Source organism: Scleropages formosus, chromosome 15 (genome assembly GCF_900964775.1).
Source record: "Scleropages formosus chromosome 15, fSclFor1.1, whole genome shotgun sequence".
NCBI classification, from domain to species: domain Eukaryota; kingdom Metazoa; phylum Chordata; class Actinopteri; order Osteoglossiformes; family Osteoglossidae; genus Scleropages; species Scleropages formosus.
In genome coordinates, this window is record NC_041820.1 from 4,838,718 (window position 1) to 4,855,970 (window position 17,253).

Consider the following 17,253-nt stretch of genomic DNA (forward strand, 5'->3'; position numbering starts at 1 on the left):
GTGACAGAAGCGTAAACACGTACGAGAATATCAACGGGCACCGATGGCTGATGTTTGGACAAGTTGACTTTCCGTAGGACAGTTTCGCGCATGCGTACTTTGTCTACGTTGTCGCTGAGTTAAACCGGATGTGTTCCGCTACCACTTTGATCTCAGAGGCAGCTGCGTAAGTATGCAACATTTTTGCATTTTATTCTTACTGGAATGATAATTTTAATTTTAAAATAGAACGTTGCTGTAAACTTACGTTACGTACAGGGAATTGTTGTTTACATTTTGTCTAGGTAGCGGGTCGCTTTGTGCATGGCATGCTAGCTGTGTGTGTGGCTGTGACTTGCTTGACTTGAAGATTAATATTTAAAAATAAATTCTGAAACAGGGCCTTTGATGTACATTTGAACGCACTGACGAACTAGCACGTTTTAAGCGTTTTACTCCTTTCAGATATTTGAGACACATTTATCATGTTTACTGTGTTATTATTGTAATTCTCATCATCGTCAGTCCATTCATTGTGTCCTTAACTATAATAATATTAATATATTACATAGGATTACAGATTCTGTTGTTAATGGAGTTAGTTGTCCTCAGTTTCTGGATTTTGGAACATGATTGTTGTGTGATGTTGACAGGTAAAGAGCAATGGAGGGGCATGAAAACCAAACTCAAAGGCCTGTGACTCTGGACATTGTTGGAGAAACAGGGATGGAACCAAAAGAAGCACCTGCCCCCGCCGAGGTCGGGTCTGATCAACCCCCTGAGGCCCTATTCCAAGAGGAGAACATCGACCTTGATGGAGAGGCTTTTGTCACCCCTGATGATGAAAGCACATCTGAGAACATGCTGGACAAACTGAACGACCAGATGATGGAGAGTGTCATGATATCGGACTCGCCCAACAACAGCGAGGATGACGCTGGCCAGATGGAGTCGTTGCTGGAGCAGTTTGAGGAGGGAGAGGAGATCGAAATGAAGGGGCTGGAGCAGCAGCAGCAGCAAGAGGAGAAGAGAGAAAATGCTGCTGTGGTGCCAGACATAAGGGTGGAACCTGAGGAGGCATCACCTAGCGTTCCAGATCAGGATGCCCCGCCCAAGAACATAGAAGGGGAATCAACGACGGGTAACAAAATGCAGACTGAGTCTGTGCAGCGGCCGGAGGACGTGCCCAGCCCGAGTAGTGTAGGAACTCAGGAATCGCCACAGGACATTAGCAAGGACACACCCAAAGAGGAAACCATACCTGTCTGCACTATCTTCAGCCAGGGGAACCAACAGAAACCACAAGGTCAGGCGCTGGTGCCGGACGGCTTTGAGCCAGCACTGGTCAAGTCCCCAAGCTTTAGCAGTAGCGTGGAAACCTCCAACAAAGTGCCCCCCCTGGTCTGCCAGCCGAGCCCCAGCCTTAGCAAGTTCTTCACAGACAATGGGCATGTCAACCCCGCCTCTGACTTCTTTGACTCTTTCACGACATCCTCATCCTGTATCTCCGTCAGCAACCCCAACGCCGAGTCGCTTCCGGGTGCTGGTGCACCTGAGCGCCATCTTTCCTCCTCTGGGGCCTCCTCCACCCCTTCTGCGACTGGTCAGGAGCCCCGGACCCCCACTTTCTTTCTGGGTCTCTCTGCCCCAGAGTCTCCAGGTCAGCCTACCCCAGCAGAAGCCACACCCCCATTTGCCCAGCTGCAGGCAGTTTTCTCAGGCAGCGACGACCCATTTGCCACAGCGCTAAACACAAGTGAGGTGGATCGGAGGTATGATGCTTGGCTGCCTTCAGAGGATACCAGGAAGGTCTTGATCTCTGTGGCCACGCAGCAGCACAGCCCTGTATTTGTGGATCGAGACAGTCTTACCATGCCAGGGCTCAAGTTTGATAATCTACAGGTAATTTCCGCACAACATGTAGACTGTGTGCATTGTGGATGAATTAACATGTTGCACTGAGGTTAAATATGAAGCAGTGGTCTGACATGTATCACTTCTACTCCAGGAATCAACAATGCATTTTAATTTCTTATTCAATTTTTTGTTACATTAATGTGTACAAAATAGAAGGTGGTGTACTGTGAGGGTTACTGTATTCACTACAGACTAATCACATACAGGATACAAGTCATGGAGTACTCTGATTTGTGCATCAGTCAGTAAGCAACGCATGAACAAGGGTTGTTTGTTCTTGTGTGTCAGGGTGATGCCGTGAAGGACCTGATGTTGCGATTCCTCGGTGAGCAGGCAGCTATGAAGAGGCAAGTTCTCACTGCCAGTTCAGTGGAGCAGTCCTTTGTTGGGCTCAAGCAGCTAATTGTGAGTGTTTTTTTTTTTTCCCACTCAGTGCGGGCTGGTTGTTCTTTAGCTGATGACTATTTTTAATCAGTTTCTTGGTTTAATTAGTAATAAGAATAAAAGTTAGTCAAAGTTGGAGCTGCAAGAATATACCCCATGTATACAGTTTTTTTTTTTTCGCATTTGGTTTGTTGATTTTTTTTTTTTTTTTTTTGTGTGTGTGTTTGTTTAAAACCAATTTTAAAAAAAAAAGTGAAAAAGCTGACCAGCAGATTCAATTTTTCCCTAAAACTTAATTTCATTTATCACTTAAATATTTAAATACAAACGCATGCAGACATTATCAGTAAATAAAATCTCAGGTATACAAATCTTGCATGTATTTTGCAAGCATTTCCAATCAGAAGGCCGGCTAGACAGGGACCCATGTGGACCGCTTCTCTGCAGTCTTTATTGGCACCACAGGAATTCACTGAGAGGGTCAGAAGCTCTCTGGTGAGCACAGTTGGGTTTCTTAGGTATGATTGGAACTGCAGCAGCGGGGGGCGGTGATGAGGGTCAGAGCGTCACACTGGTGGTCCATCTTGCCTGGAGCGCCAGTGCCTGGATTCACCACTCAAGGGTCTTTCCTGTCCCTGTGGGAGGTAACCTTTTCCCATCAATAAAATAGGCCCACGGCCGCAGTATCGGTGCTAAAAACAGCAGAGCTCGTTGGAGTGTGCAGAGTGCGCTGGCAAACGCGCAGTATGAGAGATGTGAGGTGCCGGGTTGCCAGGAGGGGTCACTGATCTCAGATGGAGCCGGTTTCTGCTTTAATGGCATGGTCCTATGAAATATTCCTGACTGTGCCTCTCCCCCGTGCTGCTCCATCCCCTTTCTCTAAAAGAAGAGAAATAGCGTGCAATGGCGTTGGCCTTCTCTGCTTTTCCCAACCTGTGAACAATCCAGAACAAACTCTGCTTTGGTATTTAAAGCCAGCTAACCCTGCCCACCCTACGTGTATATGTAAATCAGATGCTATATGTATTTCCAGGCATTCTGGGTCTCCCGCTTTGTCAGAGGGTGCCCTCTGGAAGTGGGCTGAATGGCTTGTTGCTCATGCATGCCCACCTGCTGGAGAGCAGCGTAAGGGTCACACTATCTTAGACTCAAATACTGCTATGTCTGTGCGTCAGCAGTGTTTCCCTTTTCCACCAGTGTGTAGCTTTGCTCTCTAAAGGACAGCATGGCGCCATTAAATGTCAGCGGGCTTTATTCGGCACGCGTGGCTATCACGGCCATGTCTTCTGCACACAGTGAGACGCATTCGGCAGCCTTGGAATCGATTGCAATCAGGGTTGTGCGAGAGTATGGGATAAGCCTGGTGTTGATGCAAAAAAATAGCCATGTTTGATGTCCTGATCTATGCTTTGTGTAAATGTTAAATGTGGGCTTGTGTGTAATTTTTGTGTAATCGTCCTCTGGATCTGCTCTGACGTAGCTATACTTCACCACAGCTCTATGACTGTTGCCTATGGTACTGTATAATAAAGATGGAAAATGTACTAATCCTAGTGCCAGGGAGCGCGACGCGTGATGTGATTGGAGCTTTTGGAAAAGAAGGGCCGAGGGCAGGATGGAGTCCAGGAGGAGATATTTTAATATGACACCTCGATAACATTTCGTCGCCATCTGCTTGTGTTGGCGCCAGCACTTGACAGTCGTGGGCTGAGGAGATTTCTAATGAAGATGATGATGATGATGATGATGAAAGGACTTGGGAGGTTCACTGAGTGAATTTGTACACTGTGGGGAGGTGCTACTGTGGCGGAGGCCTGATGTCTGCGGTGCCGTACCTGCAACTAGCAGTGGCTGCGCTGTGTGCGTAGGTGGATGGGTAGGGTGTCTGTTAGCAGGTGGGTGGGGTAGGTTTTCTCCTGTAGCCTGGGGACTGGGGTGATGTATTGTGGGGTGGTACACTGGATCTGGTACCCCCGCCCCACAGGCAAGTTTCTGGGAAGGGCTCTGTGTTTCATTGCTACAGAGACCCTTCTGCTACACATTGTATGAATGCTGCTACAAGCACCCAGACTTGCATGGCTTATACACATGGAGTTGGGGTGAGCGACTTGGGGCTTCCAACCAAATGCTGTACTCTGTCTCCCCCTGCACCTCCTGGAACGTGACAAGGCTCCTGCTTGTGTGCCAAGCACTCATTCGAGGGCCGAACCGTGACCCCGTTTGAGCCGAGCAAACGAACTAGCGTTCCTTCTCTGCAGTACGATGGGAGATCCTGTCCCTCGTCTCGGTTTTGGTGGCGTGTCGAGCCGTGACCGAGATTTTCGAGGCTCCCGGCTGGCGAGCTGCCTGCGGGAGCCCTGCTTCAGCAAAGCGAGATAAGCTCCCGCAACGCCCCCACCTCTGACTCATCTCGGCATGGGGAGAAGCGAGCTGGGATTGTCACGGTCTCGCTGTGCGCTTCCACCGTCTGGGACACGCTTTATGCGTGGGTTACCGTGCGATAACAGTCTTGTCGTCTGAGCTGCTGGGCCGTGGCAACATGAAACAACGTGCGAGGCAAGATCTCGTGTGTCCGTGTTCTCTTGCATGTCCTCTTTGCAGCTGTGCCCGGTTGGATATACGCCTAGCTACGCACGTCTGTGTATTCATGCTGGCCCCCGTTTCCCTACCCACTAACCCCTGGTGGTTCTGCCCTGAGCTTTTCTGGTTAGGCTTACCTGGAATTACCTTCCTGTTCTGTACCTCTTATACCTGAAATTTCTGAAAAAAGGTACCTAATTACTGCAGTCAGTGTGAATTGCGATTCTGCTATTTGTCACCACCACTGAGAAAAACGTCAAAGCAATGATGTCAGCAATTAGACTTGCTGTTGTCCAGTTCGAGCGCTTTTTTGCCATTCAAAACTTGTCCCTACATAGTGCTGTGGGTATCATTCATATGAAAACGTTAATCGACTCCAAAAATTGCCTGTAAGATGTTGCTGCGGTGTTTCACAACTAATGCTCTCAACAGAATGCTCTAAAATATTGACTGGATGGAGATGGGTTCATTTTTTAGATGGCTTGGAGACGGTTTAGTTGTGAAAAGGAGATGCATTTGAGTGCTTTCTGCACAGTCAAGAGGGGTCATGCTACAATATGACAAATCTGTCACCTGAGTGTTGACGTCTTACATGTTGCCCATGGTTTACAAACCAGGATGAAGGTTCGCTGCTGTGGCGAAGGAACTTGGATTACATCTTCAGCCCTTGATGCTGTTTTGAGACAGCACGCAATCCAGCATATTCCTAACCCTAGTTAATTATGCGGCATAGGGAAAAAGGTGGGGATGCAGAAGTGGGTGGGGATAGGGGTGTGGTTTCAGGCATAGTGATATCTACACTTTATTTTAAACACACAAACTTGTATATGGTGATCACATACAATGTGTCCACAGTCATAAATTTCAGCTCTGATGTGATGGAAAGGGCTCCCTCTATCCCTCAGACCTGCTGAATCCTTCCACCATTCAGGAAAGTTGTGAAAACACATCTCTTTCAGATCTACACTAACAATTCCATACATTTGCATCACATCATCTGGCATGATTGCTTTTGTATTTCCTGTTTGACTCAGTTCTCTTGGCAGGTGTTCCGACAATGTGTGTCGGCAAAAACGGTGGTAACTGACAAACCGTGCTTCAGCAATCGTGTGCCGGCATCTAAAGCTCTCTGCCTGTTGCAAAATGCAATTTTGTTTACACTGAGTTGTTCTAAATGGAAAAATGTAAATGTAATTTTGAGCGGCTGTGCATATAGATATTCTGCCTGTCATAAAACATTAAAAAAGTAAGCTGCCCAGAATGGTGTTGGAGGCCATCGGCATTCACAGGTAAGAGTCACCTTGTGGGCGTGCCTCAAGAGGTGTGTGTACTGAGCAAAGGGCTCCCGCTGTAATAAATCGAACCCGCACCCCACGTTCTGCTCCCCGTGGCTTGATTGCCTCTCAGGTTACAGCAGTATGGAAATGGGAGGGGAGGAATGAATTATTAATTGTTCTATATTATTCCATGTTTTCTCTTCCCTCTTGTTTTAATTGAAATGGCTGCTGCTTTGCGCACGCCGATCCATTTTTAATGCGGGGGCAGCTGCTCTCTCCTCTGGGTGGGAGTGAGCCCGGAGCTGTGGCCCTGAGGAGCTCTGCCATGCATACTAAGGCCTGCCGTGCGGTACCTGACACACGTGACACTCGGCTCCATTACGGAGCGGTGGCGGAGGGCTTTTTGATGTGGTGGAGGCAACCCGAGAGCTGGGAGTGGAGTCGCAGACCTTCCCCGGCACCGCTCCTTTCTGCACCCCTCTGTTCGCTTATCTCCCGCATCCCTTCTGCATCCTGTCCTTTCATTGACACTGCCACGTCTCCTCTAGTCTCCACACCCAGATGCTGTATTCCCATTTCAGTATGCAATATGTTTTAGAACTAATCAACGGTGAGATGTCAGGCATGGCATTAATTCAATCCAGTAACAGTGACTTTTAATTATGTTTAACATTCATTCACACATCCAGCTCCTTAACCGCTGCACTACCAGTTTCCAGTTAAAACTTTATATAACTGCACTGCAGTTATCAGTTTGACAAAGTAAATAATGGTAAATGTCACATAGTCCTTTTGCAGACTGGTGGTCTCGTACTGGTTCCATCCACTTAAAGTCCTCCTGAATCGGAGAAATAAGCCGGTCGTTGCGCGAGTTTAACTTTTGCCGCCTTCCTGTTTTCGGCTCATCGCAGCCGCGTTGACTTGGGTTGTGCGATGAAGTTGAGTGACACTGATGTGACCCAAAAATGTCAATCAGGCAGCATTACCTTCAAGCACTGTGGGTTGTGAATTGTCACAAAGCTCGGATGTGCCTCGTTACACAGACCGCTTCGACTGAGAGCTAATGTTTCTCAGCTGGAATGAAATCTAAACCTTAACCCGCCTGCTAATTACTAATGTCTCAAACCCAGTATTCCTAACGGCGTCGGTACATTAATTATTATATTTTTCATATTACTGCTTTCGAGATATACGTAGTGCATAATTACATAATTACCAAGGAGCACTCTTTAAGGAGCGTGCAATTAAAGAGCATAGTGATCGGTTATGATTTTCTGGTAAGAATATTTGTAGGCCAAGCAAAGCTGTGAGGTTCAAGGTAACCTGTCGAGCGGATTAATGGTATGACGTTTGGTTTCATCAAGGTGGGTGCTCACTTTTGTGTCCTTTTTGTTAGAAGACTTCAATGAAGCATGTAAGAAAACACCATCCCAGCATCCCACCGCGTGTGTCCGAGTCTCTTTCCGTCACAGAGATGCTGTGCTATGGGGAATTCTACGGTCATTCTGGTTTTCCTCTTTTGTCTCTTGGGCTATTAGCGAAACTTGGAACCTTATCGTTGTGATTTATTCAACGTATTGCTCTCGGAGATATTAAGTGGTACTTCCCTCCACCCTTCTGCGCTCCGACTGCTGTGAAGAAGTTGTTTGCGTGTATTTTTTTTTAAAAAAAAAAAAATCTCATAAGAGATTATTTATGGGCATTTTGTCGTCGTCGTGCTTGCCTGCGACTCTCCGGTGCGTAGGGCACTTCGTAATGGCTGCACATTTACAGTTGCATTGACTTTTTACGTTCTGTCTCAGCGACTGCAGCTGCTTTTGCCCATTTCCCTGCCAGTCGTTTTAAGCTTCATTTCCCCCCCTAATGAAGATTTAGGGGCCCGGGCGGGCGCAGCGGGGTGGTGCAGTGGGGGCGCCCTGGCAACCCGACGGAGAGAGCGGCTTCGCTGTGGGAGCTTGGTGCACTGCTGGTGCCGCGCCCCCCGCCCCCTGCCCCCCGGCAGCCTCTCGATCGCTCCCCACTGCAGCAGCAGTACCGGCCCTGGTACTTCAGAGTGGGAGGTTCTGTAGGCAGAGTGATCTTTTCTGTTTGACTTTTTTTTTTTTTTATATATATATAAAAAAAAAGATGCTTAATTAGAGGGATTGCGGTGATGAACGACGGCACGGTTAAAAGCAGAATAGCCGGACTGACCTTGTCATTGTTACTGATGGGAGGCTTGACTGTACCTGCTTGCAGCCAGAGAAGCAGCTGTTCCTTTAATGGGTTCATTTGTCCCCCCGTCGCGACCAGAGCACCAAGAACTGGAGAGCAGCGGTGGACCTCACGGGCCGGCTACTGACAGCTCACGGTCAAGGGTATGGCAAGAGTGGTCAGCCCACCAGCCACAGCACTGACTCCCTACAGGTAGGGGACCACCTCCTTGGACAACCCCAGACCAATGGCGGGGAGCATTTTACGGTTCGATTGTGTTCTTCTCATCCAAAGAGGCCCTGTCTGAAAGCATGAACATCCAGTACTCTCCTTGCTCCCTTCCCTGTCCACCTGCCCCTCATACAGGCCACTGACGCAGGTGTTTGAAAAGTAAGATTGGTGGCCTGCTGCGGTCTGCTGGCCTGTGGATGCTTTGGCGCATCACAGCTGTGCTCACAGCCCCAGAGGCGATAGTCTCCCAGCACTCCGCCAGCTTCTGCTGGTCTAGCTGTGTGTTTTCTCAGGGGTGTCTCAGCCCCCTGTGTTTATACACCCAAATGCTGGCTTTTGTGGCTCAGTTTAGGGCTCAGCAACTCTCCAAAAATCCGTTGCACCTCAGGATGGTTTTTTAGCTTCTCGTGTTTAAACACATCCTTCTCCTTTACACTCACACCATACACGTGTTCATTTATAAACGACACTGATGCAACTGTGTAAAATTGTGGACGTGAATAGTCAGTGCACGTCTCTCTCTGCCTCCGCAGCTCTGGTTTGTACGCCTGGCTCTTCTCACAAAGTTAAGCTTGTTCCAGAACGCAGAGCTGGAGTTCGAACCCTTCGGCAACCTGGACCAACCAGACCTGTACTATGAGTACTACCCTTCTGCGTACCCCGGCCGCCGAGGTGAGCTCCGGACACCCGCTGGAGGAACAGACGGAAAGAGAACTCGAGATGGGGAAGGTGCCGGAGCCTTCATGCAAATGTGCACTGCGCTCGAGTTGGAATGTGCCAGGGGGGACAGGGTAGCGCGTGTGGGGTGTGGAGCAGAATTGAGAGCAGCTGACATCCTGGGAACGGGCCGCGGCCTCAATGGGGAGAGGAGCTTTCCTCTAACATGTGGTGATGTTTAATTGGCTGCGCACAGCGTTGGCCGATACCGCGCCGAGCAGCGCTCGACTGCAGGGAGCCACCGTGCAGGTAACAAGCCTTTGCTGCAGATACTCAGTGAAGATCATGCAGAAGTGCAGACTTTTTTTTTTTTTTTTAAATCATTCGGTAAAAATACGGTTTAGGTTCCTGCTGTTATTATTAACGACTTTAATGTTGAGTCTGCCTTGAAAGTACCAAAGTCTCCGGCGCCCATTAAATATCTATTAATTCAGCCATTGCAGTTTTTTCCTCCCAGTTTTAAAACATGCAAATGCATGTCTAACTGGGCCAGCCGTATGTGCTACATCCATTAGTTAGCGTGTTACACCGAGGACTTCCCGGGAATGTGTGACATGAATGAGAATCTCTGCTCGCCGTTGTCACAAAGCCGCTCAAGCCATGGGGAAGGTGACGGAAGCGACTCTTAACCAGGGGAGATCCTAGGATGAATGTCGCCTCCACTGGACTTCTCTACGGGTCCTCTGGGTTTCTGTTCTGCACCGATCTTGTTTTTTTAACAGCCTGCGAAGCGTCCTCGGCCCCTGAGACGCATATCAAAGGGCCCTGACTTCAAACACGGAGCGGAGAGTAATGTCTAGTGGCTATACCTAGATGTGGGCTTGTCTCGGGGGTGGGGGGTGCTGTGGGGAGACCAGGTGTTTATTTCCCACCAGTTTGGAACAAGCCCCTGGGTAGACCCCATCCCACTTTTCTTCCCACTTTAGTCACTTTATTTTCCAGGATTTCTGTTCCCTCAATGTTGTTTCCCATGTCCAGGGAACCTCTTTATAAATGTATATTTTTCCTTTCTGCTCCCGCTGTGCCTTTTTTTCCTTTCTTACAGTTTTTTGATTCCAGTTCCTCTGGAAAGTGTGTTGTGTCTGGCACTGTGTGAAAAATGCTGTTTGTTTCATTGGTTTGGCGGGATTGATCGGTGCCATCCTGTCCTCCTACAGGGTCCATGGTCCCATTCTCCATGCGTGTCCTGCATGCCGACCTCCCCCAGTACCTGGGCAAACCTCAGGAATCCTTGGACCGGTTGCACAGCATGAAGACGGTGTGCCGACGGGTGAGGGCCCCCCGCTGACATCAAACAGGAGCTTCCTTTTCTAGAACTGTCCTCTGAAACATTTCTTTTCCAAGAAAAGGTCTGCATGTATTAAATTCCTGTGTAGTGTGACTAACACTAGCTTCTTTGCCTCATCTTAATAGATTCTGGACAACTTGGAGCAGGGCATGGCTGAAGACGGCAGCATGATCACCATAACACAGGAGAACCGCCAAGGTGGGTGGAAAGTCCACCACTGGTATAAAACTGCACTCCTGAAAACCCTGCAGGAAACAGCAGGTGCTGGGCTTATATTTACCCTGAACTGATACAGTAAAAGTGAACCAGCTATATCAATGGGTAAATCATTGTAACAATGTGCAATTCTAGCATTGTAAGTTGCTTTGAAAAAAGTGTCAGATAATAAATACTGTAATACGTTTATTTAGCTGACACTTCCCCAAAATGACCTGCAGTGTGAGGTACGCTAAGGTACTTACAATAATTTAATCATTCATACAGCAATATCTATTGTTTCAATTCAGCAAAACTACAGCAGGAGGTAGGATTTGTACCTGGGACCTTTAAGTGGAAGGGGAAGGCTCTAAATATTACACATGCTGTGTGTGTCACACTGAGGTTAGATAAAGCAGAATTCATTGTTTTGTGAAGAAGGGGTTAAACTAGTGTTGCAAACAGCAGAAATTCAATGATTTCTTGTTGTTTTAAAGACACAGCCTTACCTTGGAGACCCCCCACAGTCCACATGCTTCCTGCCCCCTCCCATTTGACTTTCTCTACCAGTGCACCCCCTACCACAAATTCCCAGCAGCACATCTCTGAAGAAGCTGCCAGGCATTCGACAGCTCTGCGCCCACGCGCCTGCTGGAGAGGTGTGGGGGGGCAGCGGGGTGCATCGGAGTCGCCCGGCAGTGGGCACAGAAGGGGCCAAGCCCACCAGTCCCCCCCCCACACACACACTCCCAACCTCCTGTGACCTGTGCCGGAGCCCAAAAGGACAAGGAGGCTAATGAAGGGACGGGATCCCTGCGGAGGCCAAGAGCCGCTCCCAATCATTAGTCTGCCGAAAAGTAGCACTGGCAGGACTGCAGAACAGCGGAGCAAGCGCTCCCCTTGGTCTGCTGTCAGACGTGCTCAAACACTACCTTCTCCAACCCCCACGTACACACACATGCAGTCTGCAGCGCTCTTTCCACTGCTCACTGTTGTGGGCTCACACCCAGGTCTCTGCTATACACCTTCGCTGGTCTGCCAGCAGTCCATGTGGTCAGGCCACCCTACATCAAGGGACGTCTGCATGATCTCACAACTGAGGCATTATTTACATGTCCTCTGTCCCATATAATGGAACATTTCTGTCACCCTACCTCGACTGGGCAGTGAAATTTTGACGCATCCTTTTTATGTCTTATAATTTGGGCGGCTGCCATAAATGCAGATTCTGGTCGCGCTGTGATGCAGGGCACAGAGGTCCCGGTGGGGTGCGGATGTGCTGGGATGCAGAAGTCCCCGGTGTTGAATAACAAAGAGCCTCTAAAGGATCCCCCGTCCTTCCCAGGGTTGGAGCCCATTTTTCCCCCTCCCCGGTACGAGGGGAGACAGGCCCGGCGACAGGGATGCACAGCCAGCACTGGATAAATGAGTGAAAGTGTCGCAGTGTCTTCTCCCCTCTCTATAATTCCCTTTCTCAGACAAATAATTGATGGTTTGGGAGGGGAGGAGGGAGGGGGGCACAGGGTGGGCTGGTTTGTGGTTGGTGGGGGGGTACTGCAATTTGCCGCCACGGTCTTTCAAGCTGCTCTTGTTTCTTGCAGCCTCTATTCAGCTGTGGAGGTCACGTCTGTGCAGGGTGATGTACTCCATGGCAAACTGTCTGCTAATGATGAAGGTACGTGGGCGGCGGAGAAAGAGCTGCAGTGCTGCCGTATTTCCAGGCATACGCGCGCACCCATTTTTCTGTGGGAGGGAAACAGATGCTGAGGCGGGGGCTCCGTTGCTCTTTGTTGGTGTGTGTTGTTGTTCTTCTTTCACAGGTTAGTTGACGCCATTCTCGACTTTGTAAAGCAAATTAAGGTTACAGGTGTCTAACCGCGACGCTGCCTAACACATTAATGGGCTTTACAGCTGTAGCTTCCTCACTGACCAGATAACGTGGCCCCTTTCAATTCACAGGCTCCAAACACACACACACACACATACCACCACTCCCTTTCCAAGACACCCCTCGCAGAGCATTAGTATGAGGCACGGTCCTTGCTGCTTTCAGACCTCCGGGGGGAGGGCCTGGGGGCTGCTTCGGGGGAGGGTCGAAGGTAACACTAGGGTGGGGGGGGGGCGTGAGCCGAGAGATTTCTGGCGCTCCCACTCCTGATTTATTAAAGCCACGGGGGCCATGTTTGTTTCGTTCATCTGCCCGTTTTATTTAGTTCCCGGCACCGCATCTTCAGGCAGTCTAGACGTGAGCGTACTGCAGGAATACACAGGTGCCTGGGGTGCAAGCGCCCCATCTCCGCCGTGGCTCCGAAATCCCCTCCCAGCCAGCGCACGGGTTCTCTCTTGCGTATGAGTGCAGATGAGCAACAAGCAGGAGAGACTGGCACATTTCAGCGACTGGAGAGAATATGGCGGAGTGTTTGCGACACCTCTTCGGCCAGATGCGTTTACAGAAAAGTGCCCTGCGAACTTCCTTCCGCGCTCCCTTCACACAGGTCACAAACCCTGATTATTAATTACAAGCTGGGAACAGGGCATAAAGACCCCGTCGACTGATTGCTCCAGCTAATCAGTCTCTTTGTTAGTGAGGATGAGTCAAGACCGGCAGCGGCTCTGTTGCACCATCTGCTGTTTCTCTGAGCAACTGTGGCTCTTGGAAGATATATACTGTATTTAGGCACTGTACATGGAAATGTGTTCAATATACATGTAAATATACACATATGTTTAAATTTGGTTTTTCTCTGTTTGAAAATGATCAACACACTTGTTCTGTTCTGCCCGTTATGCTGATTGAACCCTGTCCTCTGCTTTGATCCGGAGTTTTCTGCAACACATGTGGTCAATGGCTGCTGAGCCCTGCTGTGCCGCAGTGGTGATTGCACGAAGTGAAGGGGATGGCCTTGATAGAACTTGCTTCTGCTCTCCCAGGACTATGTGTTGGCCGTGGAGACGTACCAATCCATCATCCAGTACGAGCCGGAGCAGAAAGCCCAGCTCTTGAGCGGAATCGGGAGGATATTCCTGCAGGTAAACTGCCCGGAACCTGCTGGCAACTTGGATTCACACCCACACGCACATCAGCAGCAGATCAGCATGTGAATGTAAAACACGGTGGTGCAGAAGGTAGGGGTCATTTATCAGAGGAGAATATCCAAACCCCCCACCTCTCTGCTTGCTGGGGAAAGAGGTATGTGTGAGAGAATGCATAAATGTGCGTGTGCGCACACAATCGTGTTTTTCATCCACAAAGGCTGTAGCGTTGCCGAAAGCTTCATGGTCAGCTAAATCGGTCCTCTTTCTTCACTGCTCTCTCAGATCGGAGACATCAAAACAGCTGAGAAATACTTCCAGGAGGTGGAGAAGGTGTGTCAGGCCAAGGGGAACGGTTCGACTCTGAGCACCTGCATCCTAATGAACAGGTAACTGGAAGGTGTGACTGTACTGAAATCATGGGAGGCTGAGAGGCAGTAAGTGGCATAGCTCTTAGAGCCACTTCCTCAGATTCAAACCTACCATAGTACCCTTGATAAAAGTACTTATCCTGAATTGATAACAGTAAAAAGACCCTGCTTTATAAATGGAAAAATAAGTATCTTAGTGTACAAACCCAACAGTGAAAGATGCCTTAGAGAAAAGTGTTGATGAATGATTAATAATACACAGCACACGTTGACTCCGACAAGTCTGGCATGCATTGAAATTTCGGTGGAATTTTCTTGTGAAGATTTTTTTTTTTTTTTTTTTTGAGTGGAGGAGAAAGAATTGTTGCTGCTATGGTGAAAGATGAGATGTTGAGATGGCGGTCTGATCCCTTGGAAAAGTTGTGACTGAAACAGTTGGCGGAGATTAACGTGTTACCGTTTCTGCAGATTTGAAATCCCACCTCTGCTTTTCTTTTGTACTCAAATCTGTTCGGTGAACATACCATTTTCCCTTTTGCCTTTTCATTAGGGACCCTTTATGCATGTTGAATATTTTCTTCATCAGTTGAACATAAATTCAAAATACTCACTTGCAGTATTTATAACTGAGTCCTGGCCATCATACATATCTCTAATTCATCTGGAGCTCCTCACTCAGCATGTCTTCCACTTTTCTGTACAGGGCGTTTGTGTACCTCAGTCAGAATAACTATGCAGAAGCACACGCCACCTTCTCAGATGTCCTGAAACTCGACCCCAAAAATCCCGTGGTAGGTTTCGCTTCCTTTTCGCAGCATCTCGCATTGTTTTTTTCATGAAAACATTCCCTGCACCTGGTAGTTTGTGTTTTGCCGTCCCACTTTTGGATGAGGAGTATTGGGCAAATTTCAGTGTTACAGATAAAGATTTAGAAAACACTCTTGGGGGGGTATTTGACAATGCTGTTATTTTGCCTTATCAGACATTATCTATCTCATGCTCATATGACTTAATTTCAAAGCATGTATTTTCAAATCCATACAGAGTTGGTGCAGAGACTTGTGCACACTGACATCTCCAAAACACTAATGAAATAAACCCCCCTTCCCCTCCGCTGCAGGCAAACAACAACGCGGCCGTGTGCCTGCTGTACCTGGGCCGGCTGAAGGAGTCCCTGGGCCAGCTGGAGTGTCTTGTGCAGCAGGACCCCACGTTCTACCTGCACGAGAGCGTGCTCTTCAACCTCACCACCATGTATGAGCTGGAGTCCTCCCGCAGCACACAGAAAAAGCAGGCCCTGCTCGAGTCAGTGGCCTGCCGCGAGGGCGACAGCTTCAACACGCAGTGTCTCAAACTGGTCTCCAGCTAGCACCCCCTACAGGCAGCCATGCAACTGTAGTATTCCTCGGTGGCATACATAGCCACGGAGTGATAGAAACCGGCTCTCCGTACCACCTCTGTAACCCCAAAGTGCTGTTTTTCTGTCTTTACTAGAGTCTAAGGTGTCACATTCAACAGTTAGGGAGGAGCTTATTGCAGCATTCAGCTGTTTTTACCTGTGGAATTTGTATACTTAAAACCTAGGCAACTTTTTAAAAACACAATGTATGGGATGCAATGTAACTGTGGTCTTTGTGGAAACAATGTAAAATAAACCTGTATATATATTCCTTAGAAACTTGACATGTAAAATAGCTTTAAAGTTTTAACTGTTTATATGTTGTCTATACTTATACTAAAGAAGTGATGCTCTGGATGCTACAAAAGGAATTTTACTGATTTAAGTGCATTGATTTTCAAACTAATTTTGCTTTAGCTGGTTATAAAACTGACAAAGTTTGAATGTATGGACAGTGAAGTAGGATGTCGTATGTATATGAAGTGAACATGGAAAATGTTTGCAGCAGCAGACTAACATTACCTTTTGATAAGCAATGGATTTCTATGACAATGGCTGTACCAGGGAATGTGTGAACTGCATATTCTGCCTGTTGTTTAAACATTTTTCTCTGCACACACCAGCTAATTTAATGTTAGTAAACTGTTTGAACATACAGATCACCCCAGCCTAAGGTAGCTTGGTGGTCACACATCTGTATGAACAAGCAGAATAATTCTCAAGACTGACTTGTAACCTGAATATTGTCAGTTCAAGTGTCACTTTCCTACGGCTCTGCCCTTGGCTAATGTAATTTAACATGAATTCATACAGTAAGAATACCCTGCAAGTGGCACACGAGGTAGCACTGCTGCCAAACTGACCTGCTTTGCTGTAGGTTTGAATCCAACTCAGTATGCCGGTTGCATGTTCTCCTTATGTGGTTTTCCCCCAACAGTCTAAAGACATGTTTCAGGTGCCAGTGACATCTTGCTCTTAAGGTGGGTCTTATAGTCTCGCTTTAGACAAATTAGTGTGCCTCTCTTCCAAGTGGTCAGCTTTGTGTAGAACTTTTACACTATGAAGGATACAAACAGAAACACACCTGGGCTATTTAGCCCAGCTTTAAGTGCACATCAGTATAGACTTGTTTGCATGACAAAAAAGCACTGTATCCCTCCATCTGTATTATCAATAAAACACTGTTGGGTTGTAAAAGGAAACAGTTAACGGCTTACAGCGTTTACCTATTTACAGTTATTTACCTGTTTGTTTGACTGGGTATTTTATATGGGAGCAATTTATATCAAGTGTCTTGCTCAAGGGTACTGCAGCAGGTGGTGGTATTCGAACCTGCGACTGCTGAGTCCAAATATAGCAGCTCTATCCACTACACTACAGTAAATCAACTACTGGTGAGCTGCACTGTTTCACTCCAGCTAAACACAAACCAAAAAAGGTCCAGCTGTAACCTTCCCCCACCCCCCCCCAAATTTAATGAACACTGACACAGTGTTTGAAATATTACATTAATTTGTGTGTACCATCTACTAAAAGTGTCAGAATTAGAACAGCACGGCACAAAGGGACCGGTGCTCAGGGACCAATTACCTGCAGGAGTGTGCATTCTGGGATGCTGACCATTAGGTGCTGGATGGCGTTTAGGAAGCTGCCTGCTGGGAGTCAGTCGGGGGACACGGAGGCTGCACA

The 17,253-nt window shown here is 48.0% G+C and overlaps 1 protein-coding gene across 2 annotated transcripts; it reads left to right on the top strand.

Moving 5' to 3' along the window:
- Positions 1-101: 101 nt before the first annotated feature.
- Positions 102-16,768, top strand: trappc12 (trafficking protein particle complex subunit 12). Of its 2 annotated transcripts, none has more exons than XM_018733498.2 (12): positions 102-166; positions 633-1,881; positions 2,185-2,301; positions 8,430-8,543; positions 9,095-9,233; positions 10,436-10,548; positions 10,692-10,764; positions 12,363-12,436; positions 13,693-13,791; positions 14,080-14,183; positions 14,869-14,956; positions 15,286-16,768. In XM_018733498.2, the coding sequence occupies exons 2-12, from the start codon at positions 643-645 to the stop codon at positions 15,532-15,534; spliced, it is 2,409 nt and encodes an 802-aa protein (XP_018589014.1). In that variant the 5' UTR covers positions 102-166; positions 633-642; the 3' UTR covers positions 15,535-16,768. The 2 variants fall into 2 exon arrangements, with proteins under 2 accessions (XP_018589014.1, XP_018589022.1); XM_018733506.2 differs by having other exon boundaries at positions 107-170.
- Positions 16,769-17,253: the final 485 nt, after the last annotated feature.

Excerpts from the sequence above, each read along its gene's own strand:
- trappc12 (XM_018733498.2), top strand. The coding sequence starts at position 643 with ATGGAGGGGCATGAAAACCAAACTCAAAGGCCTGTGACTCTGGACATT. Across the intron at positions 10,549-10,691 it reads TGAAGACGGTGTGCCGACGG|ATTCTGGACAACTTGGAGCA; the intron begins GTGAGGGCCCCC and ends TCATCTTAATAG. Across the intron at positions 14,184-14,868 it reads ACCTGCATCCTAATGAACAG|GGCGTTTGTGTACCTCAGTC; the intron begins GTAACTGGAAGG and ends TTTTCTGTACAG.